The 13,209-nt window shown below is 41.7% G+C and overlaps 1 protein-coding gene across 1 annotated transcript in view; it reads right to left on the minus strand.

The window, feature by feature from the left end:
• Positions 1–12,565, minus strand: part of fstl1b (follistatin-like 1b) — a 23,578-nt gene extending 11,013 nt beyond the window's left edge. Inside the window, exons 1-2 of the mRNA XM_020609477.1 lie at positions 12,423–12,565; positions 12,217–12,273 (exon numbers count right to left, since the gene is read on the minus strand). Coding sequence (XP_020465133.1) covers positions 12,217–12,273; positions 12,423–12,425 — 60 coding nt within the window. The 5' untranslated portion in view covers positions 12,426–12,565. The remainder of the gene's footprint in view (positions 1–12,216; positions 12,274–12,422) is intronic.
• Between the last annotated feature and the right edge of the window lie 644 nt (positions 12,566–13,209).

Here is a 13,209-nt window from a genome sequence, read left to right on the forward strand (position 1 = left end):
GGGAGGCTGAGGAGTGTGATCCCCCTATAGTTGGAACACACCCTCCGGTCCCCCTTCTTAAAAAGAGGGACCACCACCCGGTCTGCCAGTCCAGAGGCACTGTCCCCGACCGCCATGCGACGTTGCAGAGGCGTGTCAACCAAGACAGCCCAACAACATCCAGAGACTTAAGGTACTCAGGGCGGATCTCATCCACCCCCGGTGCCTTGCCACCGAGAAGCTTCTTGACTACCTCAGTGACTTCAGCTTGGGTGATGGCTGAAATCACCCAAGCTGATATATATACCCAAATTGCAAATATAAAGCATCTGTGGCGATTTGTCACAGTCACAGAGATACAGTTTCCTTTTCTAGTTGAAAGTTAAGCCAAGAGTAAAGAACAAATGATTAGCTTAGGTTTTGGTAGCCATTTGGTCATAACATTTAAACTGTACAGTGTAAAAATACGTTGCTTTTATTAGGGCTTTCTTGGGCCAACACACATACTTATCCATATTTTCACAATTTTTTAAAATGTTTTTTTTAAATGGAAGACACTGTTTTCACCACCCCAACCTCCGATCTTTATTCACTCTCATACATATTTGGATGAGTCCAAGTCAAACAGTTAGTGTGACCTATTTAAATTACTTCACATACTGCAAAGACTGCAGTTCCTCACTGCTAGGTGGCACTATATCACCAACATGATCAATTTAAATGTGGTCCTGATTCTGACTCACTTGGAGCTTTGTTAGCTTTGTAAAAATCCAAACTATGACTGTGGTTTTGTCTATCATCATGTGTGTTTTGATTCACATCTGGATCAAAAGAACAAAAATCCCCCTTAACCTAATGTTTTAGTGTCTGTACTTTTATTGATGTAGTAGTTGCCATGTCAACGATGGCCAGACCCTGCTCATTGACAGCTGCCCATGCTCCACTCAGAAACAACTGAAATAATGAAGCTGATGTGTTTTGCTGAGATCTGTGTGCCGCCTTGACTTGACTGCTTGGTGTGTTTGTGACAGCATCATGGCTGTACCACTCTAATGAGTTTTTGATGAGGTTGAGTGCTATTAGTACCATCATGGCTGTACCACCCTAATGAGTTTTAAAATAGGATTTTTTTGATGAGGTTGAGTGCTATTAGTAAGATGGACACGATCTTTTTAGATTACAACCAAAATGTCAGCTTGAAAATCCCCCTTCCTTGTATTCAAACGCCTCCAGTGATTCTGTCTCAGTTGAACAAGCTTCTTTTTTTCGGTGAGCCTCATGTTCTCTGGTGACATTCTCATGTCTGTGTTTCATTATCTTTCAGTTGTTTGTTGCTGAAGATTGCCAGTAGACTTGCCAAAAAATGAGTTCACTGGTGCTACAAAACACCCAATCACAAGACGCCAAGCGGAGCTGTTTCATGGCCCTCATTACCTCCTCCTTTCCCTATCTGTGTGTCTTTGTATATGAGTGTGTATTTAAGTTTGTGTTTTGTATACAGGGTGTTTTCACATCTGGAGTCTGGGCTGTTTTCCTTTGGGCTCATTCCCATGCTCTGTGAAAGCTTTTCTCCTTCCAGTTTCTTCAGACTCGCCCCCTCCTCTTTAAGTCGCTGTTTCCTGTAGGAGCCAGACAGAAAGTTGGCCTTCTGTGTATGACTGCACGTGAATTGGCTCCCAAGCTGCTGAGTGTTTTTCAGTGCCCAGTCTGGTATGTAGGTTAAAATGAAGGTGGATTCTTGTGGCTGAGCTGTCATAAGCTTACTAATGATGGAACATAACAAAATGGATGTGGGTGGGGGCGTGATGCAAAAACATCAAACTGTAGCAGCTTTAACTGAAAACTGGTAAGGAGGAGACAGACTGTGGGGTTCAGTTTCTATGCATGACTTAAATACACGAACACACTTGTACTCCAAAGCTGAGGTCATGGAAAATCTTCAAAGTAATCCCTGTGGCCTTGAGTATGTTGGACAATTCAGTCTGTTAGACACAGCTGGGGTAGAAGCATGGTGAAACCTGTAGAAACCTTCAATGAGAACATGAATAATGGATCTGCTCCTGAGATGAATCTGGTATAAACGCAGAGCTCTGTCTGTCCATCTCTCTCTGAGTAGAACCAGCAGAGGATCCCTGGCATTTAGCTAATGAAGGCAGATGTTCAAGGCTCTTTTTCATTTGATTCAAGTGGACTGTTGCTATGGTGAGGCTCCTGTTGTGGCAAGACCACTTAAGTGTCAAACAAACGAGGCAAATGGAACCAAGGCTCATAATGATATCTCAGCAGTGTTGTTCAGATTTTACGACTGACACAGACTGCATAAAACAATGTCACCAAACCAACCCTCAACAAACCAGAGAAATGAGGCTGAATATTGCAGCGACAGCCTTTCTATACTGTCTGGTCATAAATCATGTCTTTGCTTAGCCCAGAGCCATGAACAGGAGTGGGCAGGCATACCCCATTACATGCGCTATGGTTGCATTTATATTTATTTGACCATAATTCTAGATACATGTGATATACAGTTGGTTATTCGTCTTCATGTATATATGAGTGTTACATTATCTGGGTTTTTATCATCTATTTCTGTATGTGTAAGTGCATGTGGTCTGATTTCTATACCAACTGGGTTACTGCTGTGGCAAGCTCACCAGTTTTTATGGCTGCCTGGTCTGCCTGCATTTATCACACTCCGCTTATAATCTCTACCTATTTTCACCAGTGTATGATGAAAACTAACAGCAATAGGCCTAAAGAAATGATTAGAGAGAATGTATCTTCACTTTCCTAGTGAGCAGCTGATGACAAACTACAAAACCATTCTCAGACCTGTATGCTAAAAAGGAAGAATTGGCCTAAATGCACAACTATGCTTTTAAAAAGCAGATTTCAAATGTCATTTTATCTTTTGTTTCAATAATTAACAACAACTAACAAGAACACTGCTGCACATGAAGTGATCAGACAGCTGGATGAGGTGTTTTAATGCCACAGTATCCCTGTTTCTATAATAAAACTAACAGCTAGCATTTTTGGATTTCTCATACCAAGATTTGTACTCATCCAGGTTTCAGACGTTGATATAATGTTTAAAGGCACAACCACAAAGCCAGAATTCTCCACAAACCCCACCATAACTGACACACTACTGCGCATGTACAGACACCCATTAAACTGAGTCCTTCATTAAAAAACTGCCTAAAGTATGTTACTGATTATACTGTACATACACACGTTACAGCTTATCTCTCTCCATTCCTGTCTTTTTCTTCCCTTCTGTTGGTTCTATCTTCTCATCAGAAGGTTAAAATGACTTTAAGTTTTAACATTTTTTTCAAAAAGTAATTTTTCTCGCAGCTCAGCGTTTTCATCTTTCCACCTCTGCGTAGTGCCTCACAATTCAAATCTAGCGTAGTCTACTTTCTGCTCTGCTGTAACTCTCTCTGCCGGGGTCATGGCCTTTTACGGCTGTCAGAGATGTAAGGCGAGGCTAGCCGTGCAAAGCGTGATGAAGGTTGGAGGGGGAAACTAAGTGAGCAGGGGGGAGAAACAATAAAAAGATGAAACTACGAGGAGACAGACTTTTCTTAACCTGGTAGATGGTGACAATACAAGAGAAGAGGTGGGGCCGTGTGTGCTTTGAAGACAATTTCTCCCCTGCCTGCCATGTGTTAAACAGCTTCATAAGGTGGCAGACTTCAGTGAAAGGTCAATGTATTCTCCCTTCAGTAAAGAAAATAAATAACTAAATAAATAAAAGGCCTCCAACGTTTTCTACTGTTGACAAGGACACAGAGAGTGCAACAGCAGCAAGGCTGCATGTCATACACACACAGTACAAGTAATGGAGCCTATCTGCCTTTATGTGCATGCATGTGGGTGCGTGTGCATCTCAGTGACCCACTATTGATCTAGCAGGTCAATCAATGCTTCTCTCCTGTGAGTGTCACTTTACAGCCACTGTGAATCCATTCCCGTGTGGACCCTGCTCCTCTTTAGCACAGAAAACATTGATTTACAGATAGTACCCACCCTGACATGAACACGCCAACAGTGACAAACAGCATAATGGAAGATATTTCAAAAAAAAAATAAATGCATTAAATACTGACTTTAATCTTTCTGCTTATGAATTATACCCCAAAGTTTTTCAGTTTAATCAGTTTCACTGGTTTATTGGGCACACCAGTCTTCATTTAATACAATCCAATACAACATCCCTGCAGTAAAACCTTTTCATATTGAGCTTTTCTTGTGCTAGAGAGGTGTTGATTCAGCACTACAAACTCATAGTGGAGGCTGCATCTTCCATTGCTGCTGATTTGTATAGCATTACAAAAAGGTGAAGGTTGGTTCAGCTTGAGTTGCATCAGCATCTTCACAGTTTCAACATTAAATTAACATGATGAAGCTAGGATTTGTTGCAGGGCCATTGTATCGGATTATGAGATGTATCTAGTAACACTGTGAACACTACACTACAGTACAGCAAGTCTGATGTGTATTTCCATGAATTATTAAATATTTGACAACTTGAAATATTAAGATAATGTATCCCAGAAGCACTGAAGGAGACAGACAAGCAATAATGTGTAAATATATTCTGGTCATTAGTGTAAAATCATCTCTTCATGCCACCCAAGAAAAGACAACAATCTAAATGGCTGTGGTTAATTGTGCTTTAATTTTATATGACTTGAAAATACTGCCAAATGAATAACTACTGAGCTGAGATAAGCATAAAGGGTAAATGATTATGAGATGAACTGATGAAGCAGTCAAGTCAAGGCAGGCACTAAGTCTCCCAGCTGAAAGCACTAATCTGTCTCCATTTGAGATTTGGAGATTTGCACAGGCATTTATAATCAGCAAAACTTAAACTTAATTTGAATGGTACTACTACTGTCTTTACAAGTGTTGATACACTATGTACACGGTAAGGCATTAAAGTAATTGCTTGAAATTCTGAAAATGATACCTATTCATTTTCTTGCTGAGAAACAGGAGAGAAAATTGATACCACTCATAGCACATATAAAGTATGAAGCTACAACCAGCAGCAGCTTAGCTTAGTCATGCCAGCTGTTCCCTCTGCTTCTAGTATTTTTGCTAAGCTAACCTGCTGAGTTCATATCTATTTTGCATGAGAAATATGACAGGAGAGAGTTATTCATCTTTTCATCTACCTCTCTAAAAGAAAGTGAATAAGTGTATTTCACATCTCAGTGGACATGCACATCTAAACGTATTTTGATTTTTAAGGATGTACTGTATGTGTGTGAAGCATCATGTTTCTGACCTGCTCCATTCTTTGCATCATACTGTATACTGTATGTTTTGCTACCACAACAGAGGCACTCGGGCTAACAGATGGTCAGACAAATGCACACACAGCAAGGCCACTTTGCCCTCATCAACCCCAAAATGCAATCCAGTGTTTTACAATCATGTCTGAGGGATGTTGACAAGGTACAGAATCAGGAGAATGAGAATGTAGGAGGGGAGGGGTGCATTCCTGAGCTATGTTGTGCCTTGGGCAGAGTTTGTGTTTAGCCAAAATCTCCACAGTATCTAGGTCAGAAAGGTGCTGCTGCTCTAAGCCCCCTCCTCCAGCATTTTCCCCGTCTTGTCTCTCCACCTCTAGACTGTCCAACACTCTTCAGCTCCACGAGATGTGGGCTCATGCCAACAGCAAAAAAGACAAGGGAGGGTTTGAACTGAACAGCTCACCTCCTTCCACCCAGAACGACCTCCCTCTCACTTGTCTTTCCCTCTAACCAGGCCTTACCAAAAGAGCTGTGGAGCACAGCCAGAGAACAACACGCTTCACATTAACTATGATCCAGTTTCCTCCTACAAGGAATTAATGCAAACTTGTGGCACACGGGAGAAACATTACAGGCTGTCATTGGCTCCAACTCTGAGTCATTACAGAAAGCTTTAGTTTGCCCTCAATAATTCAAGTCCCTTCATTGTCAGACTCTGAGCCTTTTGTTTCTTCTGAACCTATTCAAGTGTGTCTTCATACATATAAAATCAGGTTCAGTCTCATTTCTTCTGTACTTGACAGCCTCTTGAGATCAGACACAGAGGAAACGCTCCACAAATTCAACCCCCAAAATGACACTGTTTACTGACATGCTTCCTTTGAGCAGAAATGCCCGATCATTTCATAGATTTATATGAAGTGAGAGTTGATAGTAGAACTGGCAGGATGTGTCCTTGTAATAATGAGGCTAATGTAAGACTAATTTGAGTCTGTCATAAAGATACGAGCTCTTTGTAACAGCTCTACGGGTGGGCTCACATGGTCTCTGGGGCACCAGGTCTGAAATTAAACTTGCAGAAACAAAGGGAGCCTGGGTAACAACCAGTTTACACTGATCTGCCTGTTTGTGCAGTGTTTCTTATTCAGTGTGAAAGGAATGCACCAGCGGACGAGATGATGTCACCCCAATCTGCAGCCTTTTATTTTAAACCCAAGAGCCGGCCTGTAACAACTACACCCTGAAAGAAACGACAAGACGGAGAAACAAAATGAAGAAATACAGATAGACAGAGAGAGAAAACAGAAAGAACGGATGGAAGGAAAGGAGATAAAGAGAAAAACACAGGGAGGGAGAGACTGAAGAAAAGCAGGAAATAAGTCACAATCCTGGCAGAGCCACATCTGCTAGCAGTTAAAATGTCACCAGAGAACATAAAATGCTCACAGTATGAGCACAGCGCCACCGCCCCTCCCCAGTTCACCCTGTTGTCACACTACTAGGACAACAGTGTCCTCTCTGCACCACCTGAGCCCTGTCAGTCCCATGGCTGAACTGTCCCATCTCTATCCATCCAATCAAAGTCTACATTCCTCTCTTGTCAGTCTTTCCTGTATAAAACACATTCTGTCATTGCTTTGAACTTAGATCTGTGTCGTTGCTGACCAGATAACCTTGCCGTTTCTCCCAAACCCTTTACTAACTTTCTCTTTCTGCCCACTGTGTCACTTTTCTCTCCACCCTTGCTCTGTTCTGGGCATTCTTCCACTGTCAGGAAAAAGGGAGGAAGGGAGGTAAAGAGGGAGGGCCCATGCTCGTCTCAGGCTTGGGGAATGACTAGATTTCCTGCCCTCTACCCTGCTCCCTCTAGGAGGCCAGTATCAGGGCTAATGACTGGAGAATGTTTAGAGAAGGAAAAGGGCCGCCTACGGATGCGGGATGTGTTTGGTGTAAAACACAGCCATTTAAAATCTGTTTGACTGTAAACAGGCATGTCTGCACAACCTTTATCTTCTCAGATATGCGACTGTGATGATACACCCACACGACTTTATCTGGAACACAGACCAGGCTTAATAAAGTTTGACAGTAGCATCTTGTGTCTTTTTTGGTAGTAAATCATAAAATAAGTTTTAAACAAGCCAGGATTAGAGCTGCAAGGATTAGTTGAATGATCCATTGGTTGTTCCACAGAAAATGAATCGGTAACTGTTTTGATAATCAATCACCCATTTCAGTTATTTTTCAAGGAGAAATGCCAACTATTGTCAAGAGTGAGGATTTTGCTGCTTCTCTTTGTCAGATGTGCACACACACACACACACACACACACACACCTAAGAACTCAATAATCATTTACTGTCGGTGTCACCTGGTTCATTTTTGGTACTTCTACTTTGAATGTGGGTGCAACAATCACATTCACATAGGATGTTTTATTATTTTCTCCTACACACTAAAGCAACGATAAAATATGAAATTACATACTCAAACAGTGAAATTATTTGGTAGGAGTGGCTGTGTAGTTCACTGTGTTGGACAAATTTAAGATGTATATTCCCCCGAGGACCTGTGTTTTATGTTTTTACCAATGCAAGACTGATCTCCATCAAGTTACACAGGTAGGAGACACATACACATAGATTTTTTTTTCAGGAAATACGAAAATCTGGTCCTGGGCATTTAAAATGAAAGAGAGTAGGTCTGCAACTAATTTTTTTTTTTTGATCAATTATTATCTGCAAATATTTAATTATTTTGTTGTTTCATCTATACAAATAGTGAAAAACTACTATGCCTCCTAAGACTCAAACCTAAATATATTCAGTTTACTACGACAGATGACAAACAAAAGCAGAAAATCCTCACAACACAGAGGCTGGAGCAAGGACATTTTGGCATTTTAGCCTGAAAAGCAAAATATGTGCAGAGTATTTTTATGTCAGCTGGCAAATCAAGTAACTGTGTCAGAGATAATGAATTGACAGCCAACATTACTGCAACCCTCACAAATTAAAACAGTGCATCAAGTGCAGCCTAATTGCTTTATTACTATTTTAAAAACCTGTCCTGTAGCCTGAGTCGCTACAGGACACCAAGGTCGCACATATCACAAGAAAATAAAATTTGTTTCATGAATCACTTCAAAGTTACAGCGGTGAAAATGAGCCACTTTAAAACTACTTAACAGTGGAAAGATTTTATATTGGCCATCAGCACAACGGTAACCAGTTCATCGCTCATCCTACAGTGACTTCTCTGACACCAAACAAACTGCATTTCATATGCAGAGCCACTACACAGGCCACAGGACACAGAATGATGCCTGGTGGATGTAAATGAGCAGTATATAATGTTTCCTGGTCAGTTTATTGGATCAGAAAGCTTTGGCATGTTGGGGTCATTTTGAACCAATAAAGTAAGGGAGTAAAGTGACCTATTCTAGCAATTCAAACTTTTTTTATTAGCACAACACACTAATACTTGACTTATTGCCTCTGCCAGTGAGCAGAAAGGGGGAACAATGGGAAACTGTTCTCCTTTATAACCTGCTTTTAGGAGGCATCTCTGGAAAAGGCCACCTGTTTTAACCCCCTAACTTCTAGTCAGTATGTTACGTATTAATTATCTCTTACTCACATATGATCTGAGTAGACTTTAGCGCTGCTCTTTAAGATATGTGTGCTAATTTATGTGTAGTGCCTTTGAGTGCAGAGAGCCAGTAATGATAAGACACCACTGCAGCTGTTAAGCTAAATGAAGATTCCTTTTAAGTCAAGCCAAGAGTGAAGAGAACACACTGCAGGGACATGAAACACAGTCCACCCCCCTGTTTCTTTGTCTCTACCCTCTCACTGAACAGCCAAGTCTTACCTCATCCCCAGTCTCTCCTGCTAAAATCGTATGACTGTGGCTCCATCGTCTCTCTGCTCTACATCAATCTGCCTCAGTGCCCTCCACAATCCCATGACTGGATGCTGAGCTATAGTAATTAGAGCAGGCTGATACAGACAGAGGACACAGTGTCCCCTCATGTTCCCTCCACCTGGGCTGATATTTTTAGACCACCTTGAACGAGACTGAACAGGCATCAACATGGCAACATGGCAGGGTGCCTGAGAGGCTGTGGTTCAGTCAGAGCATGCTATCCAAGACCTCAACATGGCAGTCAGCTTCTTTTTCTTCTCTTTTGCCTGTTTTCTTTACCCTCTCAACTCTTGGCCTGTCTAAGAGACAAGGAGAGCTTGTCTGGTTGCTTTGTTGGCCTGACTTTCTCTTGACACCTGTATTTTTCAAGAACCAGAGCCACAACCCATAACTATATTATCCACTGTGTCATTCTACCCTCACTGCGAATATTGCAGGATAACACAATAACACTGCATGCCATATAAAACAAAAATAAACACTCCTCTCTCTGTTTATATGCGAGTGTGTGCGCACATGTCCCCCGAGGCTGCGAACTCTGACTTTCACTGTGCCTGCATCTCGACCTCCTTTGCATATCAAGCTCCCGGTGTGTTCCAGTGAACCATCAACATTTTATTCACAAGATGCATATCTCATTTACAGCCTGCACACACACACACGGTTTTCCACACGGTTTTCTCTACCCCGGCCACCGTGCCAGGCTACATTTCTGAGCCGCTTATCTTAAAATGATGCAATTTTTCACCTCAGGGAGCACACAGGCATTCTCCTTCAAAGTAAATCTGGAGTTGGTGTCCAGATTTTAATAGCCTACACTCATACCCGAAAATAAAAAAATCAATTCACACACTGAGAATCCTGTTTTATTGAATTAATTTCATCAGTCTGTCCAGCAAATCTGACACACATCCAGTCACCTAAACAGATCCTAATTACATGCCCTGAAGCCTCTCCTGCAAGGACTTTGCACTGACTTGTTGGCCTCCTTTAGACAGTACACTGGTATGCCAGTTTAGGTCCTTCCCACGGCCAGTCAACAGGCCATATATTATCAGGGTAATTACCTTAGGAGAATGGATGCCTTTCTAATGCCTCCCCATTAGCTTCTTGGGTGCACTCAGCAAAGTCTCCTGTGTGCTGTGTATTCACTGTGTCATACCTCACACATTACGGCCATGAAACCAATACAGACACACACAATAGCACATTTTCTAGACAGCAAATTTAGCGACAGCAATGGAAGGTCAGCGAAGCGACATGCTATGAGTGATGTTGTAGCTGAGGTTTACTTCTCTGTGAAGCTATAAAGATACACTAGACAGCAGACAATTGGTTTACCTTGTGTTTCACATTTATCTTAGAAATAAGTGTTTAAAAAAATCTATTCTCTAATCAGACTACAGCTTGTCTGGAAAAAATAAATAAAAGGAAGTCAATTCCTTGTTTATTTGCATGAAACTGTTGCCCAGGTCAACAGAAGAGTCAACACAAAGCCAGGTGTTCAACAGCTGTGTCCAGTGAGGTTAGGCCATCAAATACCACCTGGTGTGTTTATGTGCGGGTCTACTTCTTAAAGGACTAGTTCAACATTCTAGGAAATATACTTCAAGAGTGGGATGAGAAGACCGATATCACTCTTAAGTCTGAATATGAGGCTGTAGTTAGCAGCTGGTTAGCTTAGCTTAGCACAAAGACTGGAAACAGGAAGAAACAGCAGGTAGTAAAAATTCACTATTTAATGGCTGGAACCAGCTGCCAAGCAAATAGTGGAAGCTTCAGGAAGTTACCAGTCATTCTGAACATATGCACTAGGAAGAAGGCAAATTATAGTTTTTACGCTTTGGTTTTTGTAACGATCGAACAAACAAAATATAACATTAACTGGTGCTAGTAAGCTAGATTTTGATTACGTTGGACAGAAACATGTTATTTGTTTCCACCTGTTTCCAGTCTTATGCTCAGCTAAGCTAACTGGCCACTGGTTATAGCTTTATAATTTCCTCACAGACATGGCAGTGGTCTTCTAATCTAATTCCCAATAACTCTGTTTTGTCATACAGTACAAGTAATTTTTATCATATCCCTGTTGTTTGAGTGGATCATCTCTGTGTGTCCTCAGACCAGCTAATCTAACAGCACATTATCTTTGTGTTTACTCAGAGGCTGGACTACTTAGCATCACAGCGTGAAACCCATAAGGTGAGTATTTTCACAACCTCTGAGCACACTGACCACCCCGAGTACATACACAAACACACACCCTCCGACTGACCATCCGGCCAATGTGTTTGTGCCATTAGAACAACTGCCAGTTGGTGGAGCATTTTGCAACCAAAGCATCCTACAATACTGATGATGAGGGCCATCAAGTATGGCCAGGGGGGCATGCGAGACAAACACTAGCCCTCCTTTATTTTCTTTTCACAGCTGACTGTCATTCCTGTGTCATTCTTGTTTTCTTACAGCAGCTTTTTCACAAGAAAGAAAGAAAGTAAGAGGAAAGGAGTTGTCTCTCTCTCTCTCTCTCTGTGTGTGTGTGTGTGTGTGTGTGGTCGTGTAGGATGCAAAATGTGAGTGTTTGTTTCAGTTGACAAACATCAAAACATACACATACCAATCCAGTGTCTCATATGTGCAATGATTTTTAGGAATGAGAACGATGCCCCTGATGAGAGAAACTCTTTCACTGGCAATTTAAACTGAGTTTGATTGTCTGCACAATAAAGCTCATAACTGCCAACAATAATTGGTTCTCCTTAAGAAGATGAAAACTAGCTATAACAAGTAAAATACTCAGTACAGTCCTGAAAATCCGACTGTAAATGGCTCGTTTTCACCTCAGCACCGGGATGTTTCAGATAATAGAGTTACTCCCACCTTTTCCAGATGTGCTCTAGCTGGTTTTTGCTTTGTGGACAAAGCTCCTCTTTAAGGTTACTTCAGACAGACACTTTTGATTATAAACTGTTTAAAAGATATTGGACACATTTTAAACCCTTTTACTCCAAGTTAAGAGTGAAAATAAAGTCAGTTTTACCTGAGCGTTACAGAAAGCCGCGGCCAGCAGAAGGAACACAGCGACAGTTCGCAACATCTGGACAAAGAAAGAGAGAGAGAGAGAAAGTAAGGATTACTTAAGGAAGAAAGAATATAGGAGTTTTACGTTCCCACCCGTTCCCACGCCAGTTCCTTGGTAGGCTGAGAAAACTTGAGGAAAGCCCCACTTTTAGCGCGCTACGTTACCATTTTTGAAAGCTTCTCCGCTCGGAAATCAGCTCGGAGGAGAGGAGCTGGTCTGAATGTTTGTCGAGCAGGAGGTCCGTGATTTCAAGAAATCTGAGGAACGCCGAGGAATTCGTGTCAGTCCGTCAGTCTCTCCTCCGCCCCTCTCACCGCCGCGGCCAATGAAAATGTCTGGAGTCCGCGGAGGACGTTTACAGGACCGCGGAGGAGGGGGAGGACACGGAAAGTATGCGCGCAATCTGTGCGTGCAGGCCGGCCTGCTTAAAATACGTGTAGGCTAATACTTATAAATGGTTTTGCCAATTGCATTTTGCAAGAAACGTACTGTAATTGCTGCGAAGATTATGTTCACTGGCACTGTGCCACTACTACCTTATCACCTATAGTGCATCTATTTCTACTGTAGTAATACTGCTCTAGGCTGTAGCAGTTATCTAAAGTCATCAAGCCGTCTTCATCAGTGACTTAAAGATGTATTAGTTGGTTCTTGACCACTAATGGACCGATGAGCATCTTTAAACAAAATCGTTAAGAGGCAAGTTAAAGTATTTCTATTTACATGGCAGACAGATGTGTGCATTTACCATCTGGCATGAAACTGAAGCAACATTCTCTCTCCTTTTAGGTTGTTAAGAAAGAATCAGTGAATGTAGATGTTCAGCTACACCAGCTAGATGGGCTAGACAAGTAAGGTGCCATATGAAACAACACTTGGAAATAACGTATGATCCTTATAAGTTTGTATGACCTATATCTATTGTCATCTGGACATTATAATACCAACGGG

This window comes from Monopterus albus, unplaced genomic scaffold, assembly GCF_001952655.1.
Source record: "Monopterus albus unplaced genomic scaffold, M_albus_1.0 scaffold99.1, whole genome shotgun sequence".
NCBI lineage: Eukaryota > Metazoa > Chordata > Actinopteri > Synbranchiformes > Synbranchidae > Monopterus > Monopterus albus.